This window comes from Petaurus breviceps, unplaced genomic scaffold, assembly GCF_028583685.1.
Source record: "Petaurus breviceps papuanus isolate PSGF00001 unplaced genomic scaffold, PetGlider_PUasm1.0 90823, whole genome shotgun sequence".
Taxonomy (NCBI): Eukaryota; Metazoa; Chordata; class Mammalia; order Diprotodontia; family Petauridae; genus Petaurus; species Petaurus breviceps.
Window position 1 is genome coordinate 21874461 of NW_027187352.1, and position 22643 is coordinate 21897103.

The 22643-nt window shown below is 38.9% G+C and overlaps 1 protein-coding gene across 1 annotated transcript in view; it reads right to left on the minus strand.

Moving 5' to 3' along the window:
* Positions 1-7900: 7900 nt before the first annotated feature.
* Positions 7901-22643, minus strand: part of RAB38 (RAB38, member RAS oncogene family) — a 53554-nt gene continuing 38811 nt past the window's right edge. The window contains exon 3 of the mRNA XM_069071042.1: positions 7901-8699. Within this exon, the coding sequence (XP_068927143.1) occupies positions 8547-8699 (153 nt within the window). The 3' untranslated portion in view covers positions 7901-8546. The remainder of the gene's footprint in view (positions 8700-22643) is intronic.

Here is a 22643-nt window from a genome sequence, read left to right on the forward strand (position 1 = left end):
CTAACAACAACATTTTTCAGATTTTGTTGTCTTCTTTAAATAAATGTGTTACTCTATTACTTCATTTGTTATTTGTTCAAGTAAATACACTCCTTGCTTATTTACTGATGAGTCATTCTCTCTGTTGTGTTTGTCCCCTATTGACTTCAGTTTTAATCAACCTTTTCTTTTTTTAAAAGTCCAACAGCATCCATAAAGCATTAAGTAACCCAGTCTGGTCAGCCAAAGGGGAATGTTTGTAATTGTGCTCAGTGTGTTGGGAAAGAGGTTTGATAGATGAGCAACTAACTGTTCCACAAAGTACTTTGCATTCATTTAAGTTATTCAGGCCTTTAAGCTATTATGTGAAATGGAAAACCATCCCTGGCACCTTGCTATTTATGTTTTGTTTTGTTTTTACTTTGTCTGGGATATCATTAATATTTTAATAAAAATCTTCACATGCACAATTTAAAAATGTATTTTTGTCCATGATTCATGCCTTGAGGCCAACATATTTCCCCTCTTCCATGAGAATACATATCTAATTTCCATGGATCTTTCATGCATAAAAAAACAGACATTTGTTAAGTAATGTGCAAGTTATGTTAACTTTTCCAATGACATTGATTTAAATTCAACTTGTGGTCCACTATGACTACTAAAAGCACAACAGATGCATTAAAAGAAAAAAGTCATCTAGCACAAGTGTATTTCCTTTTTTGACAGGGTTACTGGCCTGGCACATCAGAGAGAAGCTATAGATATTGTTTACCAAGAATTCAGCGAAGCATTTGACAAAGTTTCTCATGCTCTTCTCGTGGCCAAGATAAAGTCATGTGAACTGGATGATAGTTTCAGAGTTGGTTGGATGTCTCGACCTGAAGAGTAGTTATCTATGGGTTACTGTCAACCTGAAGACAGTTCTCAAGTGGAATGTCAAAGGGACCTGTCTGTGGCCCTTTTCAGTTCAATGCTTTTATCAATGACTTGGATGAAGAGATAGGAGGGCATATTTGTCAAATTTACAGATGGTAAAAAGCTATAAAGGATAGTTAATGCATTAGATGATGAATCTTCAGCCCAAGAGATCTCAAAAGGTGAAAATAATGGACCAACATGAATAAAATAAAATTTAATAGGGAGAAATGTTAAGGTTTCAAATCGTATTCAAAAAGGGGCTGCTTCATATTTGTTTCGGATGCCCAGAATCTAGCTTAATACCTTACTCATAGTAGGTGCTTAAAAAGTATTTGTCAAACGAATGAAAGTGTAAGCCAGGGTGTAGGTGGGTAGACAATAATTCGTGTGAAAAAGATATGTGTATATAGAGGGGGCAGTTTCATAAAGCAGGAGATCAAAATGAGTCAACAGTATGATATAGCAACCCAAAGAGCTGATGTGATTTTAGGCTGCATATATAGAAGTTTCCTGCTCAGGTACAGATTAGATTAGGTGATCCAAATTTGCTTCCAGAACTGAAATTGTGAGATATTTCTAATAGTCAGTCAATTTAATATACTGCTTTAAGTTTATTAAGTGTTCTCTCCACCAAAACAGCGTAAGGCTATTTCCCCAATTATTACACCCATTTTCCAGATGAGGGAAATGAATCTTAAGAAGTTTACATAACTTGTCTACAATTATACATAGTTGGTCAGAGTGTAATTCAAACCCAGGTCTCCTAATTTCAAGTCTGATATATCTCCATAATGTCTCTATGCAACAACTCCTGCCTTAAAATTATATAGCTTATTCCCATTCTCACAACATACCACCCCATATTTGTCCCTATTTAGCTATAATCTGTTGGTTTTATACTCATTTTATTTTCTCATTGGCACCAGCCATTTGGTTCCATTCCAAAATGCCTCTGTCAATAGCATCCCTTTGTACTCATTTACTATTAGGACAGATGGAGTAGGTCATAAAAAAACTACTCTGAATGCATAAAATTTTCACTATAAACATAAAGCTATAAGAACACTGAAAAAGGAGCTGGGATTGCTATGTATTAGCTCCAGCTCTGCAATTAATTCACCGTGTAACCTTAAGTAAATTACTTCCTTTTCTGGACCATAATTTCCTGTTATAAAATTCAAGGACAGAGCTAGGTGCTCTCTGCAGGACCCTCTGGTACTAACATTCATGAAACCTCAGAGTAGAAAGTGAAAGGAGCTGATGCAGAATTCCTTCTAGAGCACCCCACATGACCAGTGGTTATCCAACCTTTGCTTGATAGACCCACAGTGAGGATAACCTAACATTTCTTTTTATTTTTCCTTTAAAGTTTTATTGATGTGTTTTGTTTTCACATTACAAACATTGATGATTACTTCATGAGAGATCTCTTGAAACAAAGGAAAATTATGAAGTAAAATTAAGAATAAAGTGACCTCATCTGAAAGTGCATGCAACATTTCACATCTGTAGCACTTTCCACATCTATTTAAGAAATTAACAGAAATATATTTCCTTTCCCTCAACCCCCACCTGAAAAAACTATATTTCTTGTAACAAATATCCATAGTCAAGCAAAACAAATTCTTTCAATGGCTATAGACAAAGGCTATCCATCCATCCATCTATCTATCTACTTCTATATGTACAAAGTGTATACATATATAGTCTACATATATATCTTTCTGGACTCTAAATCTATCAATCAAATCCTACAGGAAGAGATAGAAAGCTATGTTCCATTTTAAATGACTATAGAATATGGTCACATTATTAACATGATAGAGGACTAAACATTTTCTCTGAGCCCCACGACCTCTCACAATTCTGTAAAACAGAAATTTTGTGTCAGAGATAAAGCAACTTCAGCTGTCTCCACGGTCTAGGACACCAAGAAACTAAAAGAGGGTTAAAAACAAATTAAAAACATAAACTGATACATACCCTGAGATCACTCAGTGCGCGCACACACACACACACACACACACACATGCTAGCTTCCCCAAAGATCCAACCCATGGCCTTGCAACAAAGCTCAAGCCCACACCCTGGTCTCTCTTGGGGAGATACCCAGAAAGGTATTCATTGCGATGATGTGGAGATACAGGATCCAGATGGCAGAAACTTCCTTGGGCCTCCACAGATAGCCACTGCCTTAGTGGCAGTATTTTATAATACATAAGATCTCTGCAGGAGAGTGGAGGAACAGAGGGAACGGGGCAGGACTCTTATCAGTCACTTAGGAAACTGATGTTTTGAACCCGAGTTAAGATTTTACATTTATTGCTGTTAAATTTCATCCCACTTGATTTATTGAGAAATTTTCAAATCATTTAATACTATGTTAGCCCTCAAAGTTTCATTCTCTGATGTAGTAGAGATTTCATTATCCCACATTTTGATTGATTGTTTTTTTTCTATAAGTCTTATTTCCTCAAATATAACATGTCTGTTGCAGTTAGGAAGTCATATCTTTAACCTATTTTGTGCTAGAAGCTAACTGTAAGGGCAACCAGCATATAATAAGGCAACTAGTGGGAATCAAATAAGCACAATAACCATATCACTACAATGTTTTATGGTTACAGAGAGGTTTCCTCTCTCTCTTTCTCAATCACCCTGTGAGATAGGTTGTAGAAATATGATTACTTTCATTTCACAGTTGATGAAACTAAGCCTCAGAGAGGTTAAGACACTTGGCCAGCCACACAGCTTGGAAGCACCAGGGCCAATATTTAAACTCTGACTTGACTGAGTTGAAGGACACCAGGATCACATCTGCTCTAATAGAATTTCTAAAAGTGCAAGTCATAAGACAAAACAAAATGGTGTACTGCTGAATAGGTAATATCAACTCTTTGAAGTACTGCACAGGAAGCCAAGTATGGCCCCCAAAGGTTTTGTCACAGCTCTGAGAAAGTTCTATTGTAAGAAAAAGACATAATCTGTTCCATCTGGAAATTTTAAATATCAATGGCTTCTTTCCCATGTGCAACATTCAGCACGCATCCTAAACTTACTAATATTCCTTATTGCCTAAAAGTGCATTAGTCTAAAAAAGGAAATAGGTTTGTGAGTATAAAAAAATATTAAATCATTTTGCAGACAAACACTGGGGATTTCACCACTGTCCAAGAAGTATTTACAGCCAGGGGTTTGCCAGAGCTAGCTTAAACTGGATCAAAAGGGATGATTGTTAAATTATCAGTATAAGAACTTACATCTTGGAAACCAGCAAATGAAACAAATCAGAGTTGATTTGTTATCGTATTGATTGTCTAAACTTAAGAAAGTGATGGAGAAGATTTAATAATGAAGATTAAACTTAAAAGTGCACTCTGAGCATTCATTTTTTTTCAGAGCCAGTTGTTAAAATTTATTAGCACACTCTTGCTGAGAGCTCATTCTGGAAACTCTTTTTCAGCTGGGTTTTGGGACCTCAGCCTTTTCCCAGGTTCCCTCTTTTTCTTTCTTTTCAAAGTGTCCTGGTGTTTATGGAGTCAAGAATTCCATAAATAATTTCAGAATGGTAGAGCCCAGGAGAAGCAGGATTCAGTTCCTAAATAGAAGATAATTTAGTACATATGGAACACATGTGTGTCACAGAAAGAAAACCATTATATTTACAGCAGGAGTTATTAATCTGAGGTCAGTAAACTTGACCTCTTCTTAAAAAATATTTATGGATGAATGAATAATGTATTAAGTGTTTACTATGTACAAAATAAATTTGTATATGTATGTGTAATTTGAAAGCAGCTGGTGGCACAGTAAATAGAACTGGGCCAGGAGTAAAAAGGATTTGAGTTCAAATATGACCTCAAACACTAGCTGTGTGAACCTGGTCAAGTCATTTAGCCTCTGTTTGCCTCAGTTTCCTCAACTGTAAAATGCGGGCAGTAACAGCACATACCTCAAAGCACTGCAGAAAGGACAAAGACTGCAAAAGGATTAAGTAAGATAATAACTGTAAAGTGCTTAACACAGTGCCTGACACATAATAATTGATACACATACACATATTCAGAATGTGTCTGGACACAGAGGAAATCTCATTATGCATATTTTCAAGAAATGAAATGAATGATATTTTCAACAACATTTTATTTAATTAGCATAAATGAGATTTCATAGGAAGACATAGGAGACACATAAGAAATTTCATTAATTAATTAAATGAATCTCATTAATATGGAAAATAGTTCCCAGTAGCTAATGAAAGCTTTTATCCCATATGAAATTGTCATGGCTAAAATTTATGCTAATGCAAAAAATGTTGTTGAAAATTTCATTCATTTCATTTCTTGAAAATAGGTATAATGAGATGTCCTATGTTCCAGACTTTAGGGACACACACACACACACATACACACAAACACACACACATACACATATATATATATGTATATGTATATATATGTGTGTGTGTGTGTGCTTATTTCCCATCCCTTCTATTATTTCAGTTTGGGTGCTGTCTCTCCTATAGACTATGAACTCTGATAGCAAAAATTACTTTCACCTTTCTTTATATCCCCAGTGTTTAGTACAGTGCCTGGCACATCATAGGTACTTAGTAAACATCTATTGACTGACCAATAACTATATTCCCATATAATTAGTTTCCTTAGGAATCAATTGTATTGAAATACAGTTATTAGTATTGAGATATATTTTATTTGCATTTACTATGTATTTTATGCATTTAAAAACATGATTTTAGAAGGATTGACGACATTGATTAAACAGAAACATTCAAGAAAGGATCAGAAGTTCTTGATTCAAATCCTAGCTCTGATATTTATTTGCTTGCCATAGCATTTCTCTCTCTGCCTTGATTTTTCCATCTGTAAGAGAGTATTGAATGAGAGGAGCTCAAAACATCTTCAGACTAGAAAACCTATCAATTACAAACACTTATATAGCAAAAACTCCTTGCTCCCCTGTCGTGAGTAGGAGATCCTACTCCTTTGGGCAAATTCTGTGAAGTGATGGGAACCTGGAAATTAGATATGCCATCCTAGATCCCACTAAGAAGGGTACAGCATTCTGAACAAAAGAAGTAACCTAGGTCCGCTATAATCTGCCTTGTTCAGGCTACATGTGAAGGATCCCATTCTGGGAACCACATTCTAAGAAAGACATAAACAAGCTAGAATGTGTCCACAATAGAGTGAATGAAATGGTAAAGGAACTGGATGTGCCATTTAAGAAGCAAGGATGGCTAGCCTAGAAAAGAAAAGATTTCAAGTAGATGGGTTAGTTATCTTCAAGTATTTGGAGGGTTCTCAAGTAGAATTAGTTACACTGGATCTGGTGTGCTTGGCCCCAAAGGAAAGAACAAGGATGGATGGATAGAAGTTTCAGAGGGACACTGTGGATTGATGTAAGGAAGAACTTCCTGACATTTAGAGGAAACCAGATATGAAATAGACCACCTTAGGAAACAGTGGGTTCTCTTTCATTGGAGGCCAACAAACAGGTGTGATGACCACTTGTTGGTGATTAATAGAAGTGATTATTAGTCAGGTACATGTTGGACCAGATGGCCTCTGTGGTGCCTTCCAACTAGCATCTAATGAAATTATTGTTAGAGTTAGTAGGAAAATTACAAAGGCAACATGGTACAATAAGAAGACTGACCCCCAGTTCTATAACTAACTCACAGTGTGTCCTGGAACAATCCAATCCAATCAATATTTATTAAGCCCCTACTGTGTGCAAGGGGCTGGGGATACAATCAATACAAAGAAAGGTAGTTCCTGCGCTCTTATGCACAGAAGGAAGCAGGAAAGGTGGATTGATGTAGTGGACAGAGAGCTGACCTATGGAACCAGGACCCTTTGGGTCCCTGTTCCACTTTGGATGCATACTCTTTCTGTGATTTGGGTTTATTACTTACCCTCTCAAAACTCTAGGGAAGGCTATTGTTGCAGAGAAGGTGTTAACAACTTCGGTAAGAGGAAGTGCCTCACCATGAGATCCTGCTACAATAAAATCACAGATTTAGTTCCCATCCCAGGCCCTATTCTATTTACAAAATACATAAATAAACAAACTAACTAATCAATTAAAATGGATTTACCCACAACTTTTCAAATACACAAGCGTTATATAAAGTGAGGTATGCTTGTCAATGCTTTGTCGAATTTTATTTGTATTTCATTTCTTGATCAGAGGCACACAGATTTTTTTCCTACTTTCAAAGCAAAGTAGGGTGAACACACACGTTCCCTTAGAAGCAAAATCAATTCGCACAAGAAATGTTGTGATTCTACTAATTACGAGTCATGTGAGTTTCAGGCAAGTCACCACAGCTCACTAGATTTCAGGTCCCTGACAGTGGAGGTGAGAGGGTTCTTTGTTGCCCTCCAGCTTTAAAATGTAATGTTCCAGTGTAGCGGGAACAGACCTAGTTCTATTTAAGGAATTTTCATAATTTCCACAGAGTGAATATTTCCATTGACTTTCCTGAATTAAATCTTCAAAATGTAGTGGTGACAAAACTGGGCAAGCCAGGAGATGAGACCTGGATTCTAGCCCCAGGTTGTAGTAGAGGGCTGGGCGTCAGAAAGCTGAGCTAGAATCTTGATGCAGAAACTTCAGAGCCGTGTGACCTGGGATGAGGTACTTCACCTCCCACTCTCAGTTTCCTCATCAGTTAAAATGGGAAAGCAATGGAGCTTACTTCACAGAGTTAAGTTAAATCAAGTAACAGAATGTGTAAAACACACCTTAAAGCACTATGTGAATGGCAGCTATTATCATTATTAAAAATAGTTGTGTGACCTTGGGCAAGTCACTTTCCTCTCTGAGACTCAGTCCCCCCATTTGTAAAAGGCAAAAGGGGTAGCTAACTTCCAAAGCTCCTCTGAATGATAAAATTTCATGAGTCCATGAAATTATCCTGAAAAATGTGCTTATGCATTCAGAAGAGGAAAAATAACACAAAGGGACAGAGAAATCGTGTATTTCTATGTTTTATTTTTCACAACATATAATACATATTACAAGTCAATATTAACCCCACAGATTTGGTTAGAAGCAGCTGGTAGAAAGGCACTTAGAGGGGGAGGTCTGTACATTAGTTTTCAACATTTAACACAAACTACTGAAGACAAGGGAAGGTGAAGGACTGAAAGACAGACAACGAACTTTTTGTCATTGGTAACCCATAAGCCATTTGGTCTGTGTTTCTTAAGTCAGAGAAGACCTTATTCCTGCTTGGAGGAAGGATATCTCTGAATAGCACTGTCACCACTTCAAAGGTCTATGGGACAATCAGCAACTGCCCTGCATTTCCCTCACCTGTCTACAAAAGGTAAAGAACCAAAGGGTTCCTACCCCGACCCTCTTCTAACTTGATGGACGGTCATGACCAGCAGGGGTTGGGATTTTGTAAAAGATTTTCTCAAAACTTGTAAACACTGAGTTGGTGATTTTTTGAAAAGGGTCAATCGGTTTTTCTCTCTTGCAGGACAGAGGGGCAAATCTTTGTGCTTTAGAAAGCATTATTTCCCTATCCTGACATTCAACAGAAACAATAAATATCCAATCACAGCTGATGGAGCCCTGGAATCACCCTCAAGAGACTCCCACGAACCATCAGCCTAGGACTTGGAACAGCTGGAGCAGCTGGAGATCTTGGAGGAAGGAAGATGTGGTTTTACGATGTCAGTTTCCACAGACTGGGTCAGGTCACTCTCACTGGCAAGTATGTGTTTCACCAAGCACCTGGAGGCTTCGTCGATGTTTATATTTTCCTAGAGGGAAAGAGCAAACAGACATTTGCATAATGAATATACAGAGATGACCACGCATGGGTCATAGCCTCAGTGTAATTGAGGTGTATACTTTAGTGGCTAATTTAAAAAGCCCTTTTCTCTCATTTCCCCCTCTCCTTCTTCATCATATTCTGCTTTCAATCCCACTTTTTCCATTAAAAACATTCCATATTCTAGTTTTTCAATTCAACAAATGCTCATAAGCTACATGGCAGTGGGCTAGGTAATAAAGATGCAAAGCCAAGTTCTCTCAAGGGGGTTAACATCAAGTAAAGAAGATGTATCAAAGGAATTAAGCCAAGGTTAGACAAGTGTAAAAGAGAATCAGAGGAAGAAAGTATCACTTTCAGCTGGGGTAGAGGCGGGGGTATCTGAGAAGGCTACAGAGAGTAGGTGGTACCTGAAACCAGACCTTGAAAAACAGGAAATATGTCAACAGACAGAGAGGTGGGGTGGTCCCAGTGCAAAATGAGATACACATTTTGGACATGGCTAATGGGGGAATTTATTTTGCTTAACTAAGCATATTTGTTAAGAGGTTTTTCTTTTCTTTTTTCAGTGGGGTGGGAGAAGTAAGAGAAATTGAATTTTTACTGAAAAAATAACTTAAAGAAAATATGGAGATGATAAGGCATCCATTCCATATGGAGGGGATGGTGTAATTCAAGAAAAGGTCTAGTTTGGTATAGAACTCTATCCACTGGGCCACCTACTCCTAACTCCACATATTCTTCTACAGAGAATAAAGCATCTTTTCAAATTCTCTAATTGCTCCTTCCATTGTTCCACAATAGCGTCTCCCACATCAAAGGATTAAACCAAATTAAGACTGAATTTCTATGTGATATGGATCAACCTACCCCCCCACACTCCTCTGTCTCCCCAATTATTCATCTCTAAAGAGAAGGTGCTGTACTAGGCTAAAGTTTCTTTTTGTATCATGGACCCCTTGGACAGTTTGCTGAAGCTTAAGGATTCCTTTTCAGAATAATCCTTTTAAAAGTATAAAACAAAATACCTATAATTATAAAGAAAATAAATTATTTTGAAATATAGTTATCAAATATTAAAAAAACAAGTTCACAGAATTCAAGGTTTAAAAATCCCAATATGAGATAATTCTTAAAGTTTCTTCTAGCTCTAAAGTGTATGATCCTATGGACAAGAAATTCTTTAAAATCATACGATCATGAATTTATGGAAGTTAAGCAGCCTTTTTTCTTTCAAACATGGAAATTATAGGACATTTATAAATGGTATAAAGGAGAATGTAGACAGATTAGTGCAAATCCATTTTCATCCCCTATCAGCTGCATCATCACCATCATCATCCTCATCAAGATAAAAGCAGTACTTTGCATGGAACTAGATCCGGGTCTAAAAGAGCCCAGCTAAGTAACAAAAGCAGGCATTTATTAGCATTTTATGGTTATAAAACATGGTCATATACACCATCTCATCTGAGTCTCCCAACAACCCAATAAAGAAGGAATGACAGATATTACTGGCCCATTTTTCACGAAGAAGGATCCTGAGTCTCAGAAAGGAGTGATTTATAAAAGGCCACAGAGCTATTAAGTGTCAGAGACAAGACTTGAACCCAATTTTAAGGGTCTATGGATGATCATGTATAAATATAGTCCATATCACTGGGTTTCCTGTGTGCAGATACAATGTCAGCCTAAATTGGGTAAAACAGCTCAGCTCCTGCACTGGTACTTTCAGTAACATTTATACCTATGAACAGGTTAATACCACCATCAGCAGCAAGATCTCTGTGTATGAAACACGTACACACACACACACACACACATACACACACACTACAGTGACAGAATAGGAATGTGGATTATTTATGTTCTTACAGTGTAAAGAGATATCGAGCCTGCCTAATACTTAGGCTGTCACCAGTCTGTTCACTTGCTGTGTTACCATTTAATCCTTACCTCTACTGAAAATGTGAGTTTTCATACTTATGGATCCCTTAAAAATAGGCTTTAAAAACCACCCACAAACCGTCCTTAAAAACAGATGTGTTAGAAACCAATAAAGGGCAGTGTGGCTTGGTATTTAGTTTTAAATCAAGATTGAACACATTTTCAAATATATTATTTTTATACAGCTCCGGCTGCTAGTTGCTATAGAAAGAACAAAGAATATGGGTTCAGACACCAGGCTGAAACACTTATTATCTGTATGACCCTAGGAAAATCATTTATCTCTCTGGGCCTCAGTTTCCTTTTCAGTAAAATGGGTTTTAGAATGTATGTATTACATGTCTAACTCACAGGGCTGTCATAAAGCTTGGCCGAGATAATGGGCATAAAGGGATTTAAATATCAGCAACTAGAGTCATGGGATGTTAGCATGAAAATGATTTTGCAGAAAATCTGTTCCAACCCCCTTATTTGCTAACAGTATGATCCTAGGCAAGTCACTTGACCTATTTGCCTCGGTTTCCTCAATTGTAAAATAAGGATCATAATAGCACCAACCTTTCAACAATATCGTGAGGATCAAATGTGATATTTGTAAAAGGTTTAAAGTACAGTACCTGGTAGACAGTAGGCACTTAATAAGTACTTATTTTCTTCTTTCCTCATCCCTTGAAACTTCCTTCTTTCCTTAAATTCTTCTCCCCTCCCTCCCTTCCTTCCTCCTTCTCTCCCTTCCTTCCTTTCCATCTCATGTTGCAGATGAAAAAAATGAGTCTTAAATGATTTTTCCACAAGTCAGAGTTAGGGCTTATATTAGAACTCAGGTTTCCCATTTCCCAGTCCCTGGATCCTTGTTTAAGAAATGCTATGTGATGATTTGAGTTCAGGAAGTGGTGATTTTATCTCTGCAGAAGTCCCTAACCTTTTTTCAGATCTGTGTCACAGACCCCTTCTACACACTGATGAAGCCTATGGACTCTTCAGAATGTTTTTAAATGCATAAAATAGAACACAGAGGATTACAAGGTAAACCAATTATACTGTAATAGTTATCCATCCATTCATCCATCTATCTATCTACCTACCTACCTATTAGTTCAGGGTCTGCAGGCTAAGAATTTCCATTCTACAGAGGACCATGAACAATAGCTAATAATAGCTAACATTTCTAGTGCTTACTATGTGCCAGGAAATGTGCTAAACAGCTTTACAATTATTATCTCATTTAATTCTCAAGGTGCATAATTATTGTTCCCATTTTAAAGATGAGGAAATTGAAGCAAATATTAAGTGACTTGCCCAAGGTCACACAGCTTTTAAGTATCTGAGGCGCTGAATTTAAACTCAGGTCTTCCTGACTCCAGGCCTGGTACTTTACCCCACTACACCACTTAGCAGCTCTAATACTAGTTATAAAAATTTATCAATCTCTTAATGAGATCACAAGTTCCCTTTTCAGGACTCCAATTAATCTCGCAGAATCTCAGAGTTGGAACATCAGAGGTAATTCTGTTCCATTTATACTCTGATATCCCCAACAGGGGATCATCACAACTCTGCTTGAATACTTCTAGAGACGAGGAATTCATTCCTTCCCAAGGCAGCCGATTCCACAGAGGAGCAGTCCTGTGTTAAGAAAGTTCTTGAACGGACTCAAAGCTTGCCTCTTCATGACTCCTCATGCCTCCCAGCTCTGCCTTTCAGGCCCAGACTAATTCCTTTTCCACTCAAAAGACTTGGAGGATAGCTCCAATTCCTTCAACTCAGCCTCATACAGCAAGATGTATGGTCATCTCCCCATTGGGGTCACATTCCTCTGGTCAGTTTCCAGCTTTCCAGTTTCCTACCTAAAATGGAACTAGCCCTGAATGTAATTTTGGGTAGGTCTGAGTATTAAGTTTCTATTACTGGATCCTGCTGTACTTTCAAGCTAGCCATGACACTTGCTAAAACATACTGAATTTGTAACATCCCCCCCCTTTCCCCAGGTTCTTTTTACATGAAATAGCCAAGCTCCCCTATTTGGTACTTGTGAAGTTGATTCTTTGAAACCAAGTGCCAAGTTAAGCTATTTGGGCCCCTAAGCTATTTTGCCAAATGAAAACAAAACAAAAATCTTCCCTGGCATTCATTCAATATTTATATTTTGTGCTCCCTTAGTACCATGATGCAAGAAAAGCCTGGGACAAAATATTTACACTCATGGTTAAAAGCGGATATGGGTCCATCTTTCCTTTCTCTCCCTGAATAAAGCAGATGCAAATAAAACACAAGTCTTCTGCATAGCTGTGAAGCTAAATTCCTCAGCCCCATAGCAAGATTTTTCATAGCCCTGTGAAATTTAATTAGCACAAACACTTAGAAAATAGCCCCACTTATGGATCTTCAGTGAGTGAAGAATCTTTTCAAATTGCCACCACAATATTCTTTCCCAGAAAACTGATCTTTTTAAAGTGCAGGTCTGACCATGTCACTCCCTCCCTACCCTGTTCAATAAACTACAATGGCTCCCTATTACCCTCAGGATCAAATATAAAGCTGTCTGTTTGGGCCCCTTACTACCTTTCAGTCTTCTTGCATCTTACCTCTCACTCCTTTCATATACTCACTAATAATACCATGACAATGACTTCCTTGAAGTTCCTTGTCTAAGACCCTCCATTTTCTGCCTATGAGCTTTTTCTCTGGCTTCCCCCATGCCTGGATTTCTTTTCCTCCTGCTACCCTGGATTCCCTGACTACTTTCAAGGCCCAGATAAAATCCTATCTTCTGCATGAAGATTTTCCTGTTTCCCATATAAGACTGTGAGCTCCTTGAGAATAAGGGATTGTTGTTTTGCCTTTTTATCTCCAAATTTAGCTCTGTGGCTGGCACACAGTAGATGATTAATAAATGCTTGCTGACTTGATTTGACTCTTCCCTCTGGGTTGCACTGGCAACTCCCACATCCATGGTCATCTCCAGGCATCTTGATCTAGCTCTTGCCAATGGACCCACATGGCTCCAGAGAAGAGAGTGAGGCTGGTGACTTTGTAGGGCCCTCCTCACTTAAATCCAAGTCACTTGCAAGTCATGACATCATCATGGTCCTCTCTGAGACTGAAGGACAAACAGCAATCCACAACAGAGGGTTAAACCAAACTAAATTATTCCTGTGGTGTGGTGGACAGAGCGATGGGCTTGGAGTCAGGAAATCCTACCGCTTGTCAATTATTAGTTGTGCGACCATGGACAAGTCATTTAAAGTCTGTGTCTCAGTTTTCCTTTTCATAAAATGAAGGTGCTGAACTCAATGACCTCTAGACCAATAACCTCAAGTTCTCTCCAAGCTAGAAATCTATGATCACTTGGAAAATCTAATTAAAAAAAATAATGGATGTTTCAGGTAGCTTCTCATGTTGAGACTTCATCTACATACCCAGAGGGGAGTGGAGAATGAAGACAATTACCTATGATGAACATATATCACTCTTCAATATGTTATAGAAGAATGCAGCAACAAAAAGGATTTTATTTGACTCATCTGAATGACTCCTCCACCCAAAGCCTCCTCTGATGTGTCAGCAGGGCCTGAAGATGACCCTGGGTTCTTGAGGGCTAGAAATATTTTGATTATGAGTCTAGTACAAGGCTGTTTCTGCTACTTGAGGATCAGCCTGGCTGTAACCTGTGAAGCAGTTCATTACCAGGCTATGGTGGGCAGTTATGGAATAGTGGACAGACTACGGCAAAGACGTGAGGAAGCTCAGAGTTCAAATCCTGCCTTAGATACTGGCTGTGTGATCTTCATCAAGTTATAATCACAGGAGCACAGGAAGGGAGCTTAGTGGCAATCCAGTCTAACTCGTCATTTTATAAGCGAAGAAACTGGAGCACAGAGAGGCCGAAAGATCTGCCCAGGGTTAAGTATCTGATGCAGGATCTGAGGCCCACTTCATTTCCTGAGGCATTAAGAGCAGCCAAGCTACGGCTACCTTTAGAGGGGACAGACCAACGTCTCTTACTGGGGTGGACAAGGTATAAGACAGTGAAGAGCTTGGGATTTTTCCTAAGGAGGTGACAGCCTCAGGACCCTTTACACAGGAGTTCTGTTACATTTAAATAAGTTCACAAGTACCCCATAATTTCTATTTGGATTGGTTTGGTCCACATGTGGGATGGAGGAAGAGGGGACTTAGGATATTCCATGTTAGGTAGAGGGTACAGGAGTATTAATGGCAGATGGTGGGTCTCCAAGGAGCTAAGGTCCCTGAGCCATCACTACTATTTGGGTGACTATAAATAGATCCTTCCGCTCTCTAGACCTGTTTTCTCCTCTTTTGAAGGAGGAGAAGTAAATAGGATGAACCTGAAAGTCCTTTCCAACTCTAAGACACTATGTTCCTATGATCTCTTGTAAGTCAATCAGTGATTGGCTCCGGTCTTTTCTTTAGACTCAGGGACCCCAGTATTATCTCAAGAAGATGAGAGGCCAGGATGACCACCAAGAAGCAGTGAAGAGTCAGGAACATTCACAAGGTTGGAGCGGGGCTCAATTCAAGTCATGAAGCAGGGCCTATTATATGCCAGCCACTGGACTGAGCCCTGAGGATAGGAAAACACAACAAACAACTACGGAAGGGAAACAGTCCCTGCTTTCAAGAAGTGCATGGAGGAGACAGCATGCCAACAACTACCTACAGACAAGACGCTTTAAAGGTATTAACCAATGGGGGGCACCAGAGTTAAGGGATCAGGAAAGGCTTCTTTCAGAACTCAGGATTTTAGCCTAATGATCACGTGCTCATTGGTGACCCCTCCCCCAATCAGGCCTACCTCTGGGCAGGGTAAAGTGAAGCAGTGAACTTGAAAACAGAAGTCTAAGACTCCTCATCTTTAAAATGGGGACACATATTTACATTTCCAATCATATGGGGATGCTCTGAGATTCAAATAAAATGCTATGTGAAGGCACGTTACATAGGTTATCACATTTGACCCTCATCTCCTAGGAGGCAAATATTAATTATTATTACTCTCAATTTCCAGATGAAGAGAATGAAACAGGTTAAGTGATCTCCTCAGGGTAACTCAGCTAGTAAGTATCTGAGGCAGGATTTGAACTCGGTTCTTCCTGACTTCAATTTCAACATTCACTTCCCTGTGCCACTTACTTACTTAGAGAGAACATTTCTACTGTAAAGTACTATATAAGTGAAAATCATCATGTAATCACTGAGGTATCATGGTATAGATCATATGGCCCCTGGACTTAGGTTAAGGAAGATCTGGGTTCAAATCCTAGCTAAGAAACTAGATAGTTGTATTACTATGGATAAGTTGCTTACATCAATTCTCTCTGCCTCATTTTTCTCATCTGTAAAATGAAGCTGGGCTCTGGCTACTAAGATCCCTTCCAGGTCAGTCAACATCTATGATCCTATGAATTATAGATTTATGGGACATCTATGAGCCTATGAATTTTCCTCATCTGTAGAAAGAAGATGCTAGTAATATTGGGACTACCTACTTTCAAATTACCATTGTGAAGAAGACATTGAAAACTACAGCAGCAGCAGCTGTGTTTACTGATTCCAGAGGTTGACTCTCCAGGTTCCGATGGCACTACCTTCACCTTCTCCCTCCCAAATGTATTGACCAAGCCTGTATTTATGCACCAAGAATCAGGAGATTAGGGTCTGTGTTTCTGTTCACATCTTAGTTCTCAACTTAATATAGTATTTTCTTGTTAATCATTAGCTTATAAAATATTTTACAGCATATACAATAAACACAAACACAATTTATCACTTAAGCAGGCTTAACAGGCTTATTTTGATGTGTTAGCAGCCCCTGATGAAAAGAGAAGTCATCAGTTAAATAAATATATATATATATATCATTAGATTGAGCATGCAAATTTCAACATGGCATAATCAAGTAGTTTCATTTATTGATGGGCATCAGCTATGAAGTAGTTTACAACTCAGTTCTGTTATGAGTTCAACATTTTCACTACTGCTATTTATAAACACCATCCACGCCTAATGGTGTCACAGTGTCTCAGATGGTAAGTAAGCTCCTAGGACTGGAACTGGTCCCCGGTAGTTCTCTTTGTATAGCTCCCAACAGTGGACTTCGGGGGCTACTAAAGGTTCTAAATGGTGATTATCTTTGGAGGCAGATGAATAAGCAAAGATGAAATTATATAATAATGAACTGTAAGAGCTGGAAGAAGTCTCAAACATCCTCTCCTTTAAAACCACCACCTTGTGTATTAGGAAAAATATAGATGTGTGTGCGCAAGATAAAATATTATTTGTAGTGGAAAAAATTGTTGGATTTAGGGTCAAAGGACTAAGGTTTAAAGGTGAGTTCTACTACTAGCCTGTTGTGTAGCCTCAAGAAACTTATTCCAGTATTTACCAAATATTCAACTGTTAGTCATATGAGTTGGGATCACCTATGTCACTTAAAACTCTATGACCCTGGGAAAGTTACTTATATTGGCTCTCTAGTTCTCAGTTCCCCTAACTCTAAAATGAAGGGACTAGAAGACCTTAAGTATCTTTTAGGTTTAAATTTTTCATTATAGTCTCCTGACAGAACTAATATTCACTCCCCCCAATTGATTAGGTCAAGGAATAGTTGGATAATTTATGTTTGTATACACACATACAAATATGTATATATATATACATATGTGTGTATCTATCTATCTATACACATATATCATATATTATATAACTGGTTAGATAAAAGGAAGAATATTCTGTTACCAAGGGCTTTTAGACACTGGGGTGGGGTGAGTTATAGGTGAGGATGGCAAAAAACTTTCCCACTAAAGAAAATGAAGAGCCTGCCAACCTACAAACAGGATGATAAATTAGACCAAACTCATTAGGCATGCTCCTATTCTAGTGTTTTCAAAAGAGAGTTATAATATATAACCAGAAAAGACCTCAGAGATTACTCTGTCCAATCCCTGCATTTTACATAGGAGGGAGCCAAAGCTGAGAATGGTGTAATACATTCTACAATGTCATGTGTTTAACCAACAACAGACTCCAAATCTATACTATCAGGGCATCAAGGTGGTGTGGTGGCTAGATCATCAGGCTTGTAATAAAGAAGATGTGAGTTCAAATGCAGCCTGAGACACTTATTAGCTGTGTGACCCTGGGCAGGTCACTTAACCTTGTCGGCCTCAGTTTCCTCATCTGTAAAATGAGCTGGAGAAGGAAATGGCAAACCACTCCAGGATCTCTGTCATGAAAACCCCAAAGGGGGTCATGAAGAGTCAGACATGACTGAAATGACTCAACAACAACACACCACCAGCATCCTGATGGGCTTCTATTAAGGCTTCTCTCTGTGTTGACTCACAGTACCTCTTCTTTTATACATATGTGTGGCGAGCTATATTTAGGAACTCTGACAGGACTACGACTATTCACCAAAGTATGGATATGTAGCGCTAAGGACCATGTGCCAGTCTGTCAAGTGGCAACCTGCAAATCTGAGGGTGACTGGATGATGGAGAGGGGAAAATATGACCATTTGGAACTTCAAGGAGAAAGGGCAAGCTCCCATAATTCGAGAATGGCTCCTTGGGGCTGGATCAAAGACCATCCAACCAACTTCCCTGACTGTACAATTTTGGATTCTTTAGCCATATGTAACAAGTCACTTTTAAACTACAGCAAACTGACCAGCTACATTTAATATAGAATTTACTACCCATTTCTGGATAATATGGACCCCAATCTTCTTCATGCAAAGATGACTTCCATAGTCAGGATAGTTTCAGAAGAACAACTGGACAGCTCAGCTAAGCCTAAGGAGAACTCTTTGAGCGGCAGGAGTGATGTATCTATCACGAAACCCATATGGTGCCTCACAGAGATTGTAATGTCTACATTAGGCGATGAGAGGCTAACAGCCTAAGGCACGTCAACGTTTTTCTTGAGAAGAGTAAGGGATTGCCTTAAATTGCTTTGGAGCAGTACTCCTAAGCAGTCTCTTTCCTCAGGATGACCTATTTTTTATGTCATTTTATTTATTCATTCATTCAAAACCGGTGCATTAAGTGCTAACTGTGTAGAGAGTGTTGAGTACACTAAGGTCCACGTACTCTGCTGTTAGGAAACTTACACTCTAACAGAAGGATAACAATTACATGAGGAAGACGGGGGTGCTGAGCCTCTGTGTACACAGCGAGACTGCTCTATCTCTAGAACTAACAATTCCAGCCAAGGAAGGAGGTATAGCTGCTGGCATCCTGAGGCTGGACACACAGGAGAGTAACAGGGACTCTGGCCAGAACCTGTGGGAAATCTAAGCTAATTTACAGAGGTCTAGCATTCTCCAGTCAGAGCAGCACAGACCTTGTGCAAGTTAGGAGGTACTTGAGAGCCAGAGGAAGCTGTCACACACTAGTTTTCCTATTCCATCTTGCTTGGCATTAGTTACAGTGTGTGCAACTGGCTACCATGCCATTGGGGGACCAGTATGAAATGGCTATATTTCTCTGGCCGTCTTGGGAGGCCCACATTCAGGACACAGAGCGTGGCTAAGGAAGGATGTGGGCAGTGATAAAGCATCCTGCAGACCTGGCCTCGGAGCTGCGTATCTGACCCTACACGACCAATCTCCCTCCATCAACAGGGAAGACTTCCCAGGGGTGGCATTTTTCTTGCCAGAGTTTATGCTCCACTGGGATAACCTTTGAGACCCCACTGTCACCCCCACTCCATGAAGCATAGAAGAAAGACGTCTATGGAGACCCTCCCTCGCATTTTATAGAAAGCTGGACACCATTGTCTGATTCAGATAGTGTATGTACCTATTTGTTGGATTTCTAGAGTATCTTTTCTTTGACATTATGGGAAAGCACAGGACTGAAGTAGACTAGTCCTTCAAATACCAGTCAGTTCCTGTTATATGCCATTTAGATGTTTTATTATAGCTATTTACATTTCTAACATGCTTCACAAAGCATTTTACTTTGGCCTCTAGAAACCCCTAGAGTAAAATCCAGCCATTTTCCTCAGCCTCCGGATAATTCTTCAAGGTGTCCACCTGAGCCCAGAAAGTCTTTAGAGGCAGCATGTGATTTTCACCATTTGCCACAGAGTCATGAAGTGGATCCAATTTGCTGTGGGAAAACCTATGGGAATTCTTCCAAGTTCTGAAACTTGTAGGTCAGTCTGTTGTGCCTCTCACAGCAGACAAGATAAGCCACAGCTCCGTGTATCACCTATCATACCTAATGTCCAATATAAATAATGCAAGGTACAGAAGAGTACAATTTCATAAATACTGGAATTTGTTTTAATTAACTTCAAGAAGTTTTTATCATATGCCTATTTTGTCAAAGCATCGTTCTGCATTCTAGCAATGCAAAGACAAAAATAACCGTTCTTGGGATGAGGTGTGGATGACAAAACATGTACCAAGGTAAATAAATACAGAGTGCATATAAAGTTAATACAAAATCATTTCAAGAGAAGGACAGTATTCACATATAATCTGGCATCTGTTCTGACTGCAGTCCCTATGATCTAGGGACTGTAAAAGGTGATGGTGAGAAGGGGATCCATTTTAGGCCTGTGCTAGTGTTACAGAGTTAGGAGATCTCGTGGTATTATATGTGAAGGTCATTTTACAAATCCTGGAGATCATTTTACAAATGAGAAAGCTAGGCCCACAGCAAATGGCCCAACTAGAACTCAAACTCAGGCTTCTATCTGTGAATCCATTGTGCTTTTCACTCCACAACAGACTATCCAAATTATCTGCAGAAAACCTTTTTTAATTTCAAGAAGCTAAGTATCTGAGGTGGGTTTTAAACTTAGGTCTTCCCAATTCCAGGTCCAGCACTCCTGTGCCACCTAGTCACTTCTGATTATAGCTGGCCCCTGTTCTTTCTTGAAAGGTCCTTTGATACAGCAGGGTTGTGTTTTATGTAATGCTCACTATGTAGTTTGTAGTGATTTGTGGTTCCATGTGTCATTAAGGCATAGAGTACATCTATGTCCATTTCTAGAATTTTTATAAGGGATGAAAGCAGCATAGTAGAAAGAACACTAGATAAGGAGTCAGAAGGCCTGGCTCTGTTACCATAATCACACTGATAGTAACTTGTATTCTTTAAATTAGATATAGCAATAGCACCTATTTCACAGGGTAGTCCTGAGGATGAGATAAATGTAGAGCCTGAAACAAATACTAGCTATTATTATGACAATGATGATGCCGAACAGATGAGTGCATATTTTTGGCCAAAGGCAATAGGGAGCCACTAACAATTCTTGAACGGAGAGTGAGGTCATCATAGCCTATTCTTTAGGAAGATTATTTTCTGGATTGTAATAATAATAAGTGATTATTATTACAGTAAGCATATCAAGTGAGCTGTATCATTGATCTTAAGGCTAATGGGCCAACTAAAAAATGAGAGCTGAGCATTTTTGTTTACCTTCTGGAATTTTAAAAAGGTATTCTGCAGATGATCTGGACAGTAGCCTATTGTGGGATACAAAGCTCATTGGATTTACAGATAGAAACCTGCATTTGGGTAGCAGACGGTCTACTTGCTATGGGCCTGGCTTCTTTATTTGTGAAATGGAGGTGGTAATATCCAAAATACTCACCTCAAAAGGGTGGCCATGGTGATCAAATGCCATTCTGACTTTAACCATTTTATGGTTAGCATTATGCACCTTTGTACTCATGGTTAATATAGTAAGACTCTTTACTAGTAGAAATCATGAAATGGGAAAACTGAGACAATGAGAAGCCAATGAAATTAACTCTTGTCACACCCAACCTAGACTGATATCTGTCACCTGTCCATGGTAGGGAGGGGTGAGGGGAAAACACTACAATAATTATTGAGGATTTTTTCTGAATTCAAAAGACTTTAAGTTTAAAAAAAGTCATTGCTATGAACGAAAACATAATAAATTAAAATTGTAAAATTATATGCCACATAACAGGAAGTTAGGCTTCTAAGCATTTTCAGTACCACTTATGATTAGACAACCTACCTTACAGGGTTGTTGCAAGGAAAAGAGATTCTGTAAACTATAAATTATACAAACGACTCTAATAATCATAGCTGACATTAATATAGTACTTAAAGATTTGCAAAATATTCTCCACACATGCATTATCTCATGTGATTCTCAGAACAAACCTTTCAAGGAGGCACTGTAGGAAGTCTTAAACCCTTTGGCAGTTAAGGAAACTAAGGCTGAAATACATTAAGTGACTGGTCCATGGTCATGTGGCTAGTTCAAGCAGGAATCAAAGCTAGGTCTGTCTCCCTGACTCCAAGTCTGAAGGTGAGCTGCTCTCATTATTCATGGAGATATCATTGCTTCTACCACAATGGGAACTCCAAGAAGCCAGAGAGAACTTAGGAACAACACCAATTCTGTGTATCAGGCACAAGGGGAGGAAGTGGCTTTTCAGAGTGATACAGCTAGTAAGAATCTGGCCAGGATTTGAACGCAGGTCGCTAGCATCAGTATGACTGCAGTGACAGAGTCAGGCCTTCTGACTCCTTACTTTTCTTTCCACCATACTAATTTCAGCCCTTATGGAACTTCTAGAAGTGAACACAGACGTACCTTAGTAGTACAGGGGACCAAAAGTCACTATAAACTATACAGTGAGCACATAAAAACTCTATCCTTCTGCTTCATAAAGAGCCTTTCAACAAAGAGCAGGCCAGCTTTAATTAGAGGCAACCAGGTGGTGCTGTGCAGAGAGCACTTGACCAGAACTAAGGAAGACCTGAGTTCAAAATCCACTTCAGACACTTACACAGCTGTATAACCCTAGCTCAATCACTTAAACTCTCAGTCTCAGTTTCCTAATCTGTAAAATGAGGATAATGATAGCACTACCTCCCAAGGTTGTTTTTAGTATCAAATATCTATCTATCTATCTATCTATCTATCTATCTATCTATCTATCTATCTATCTATCCATCCATCT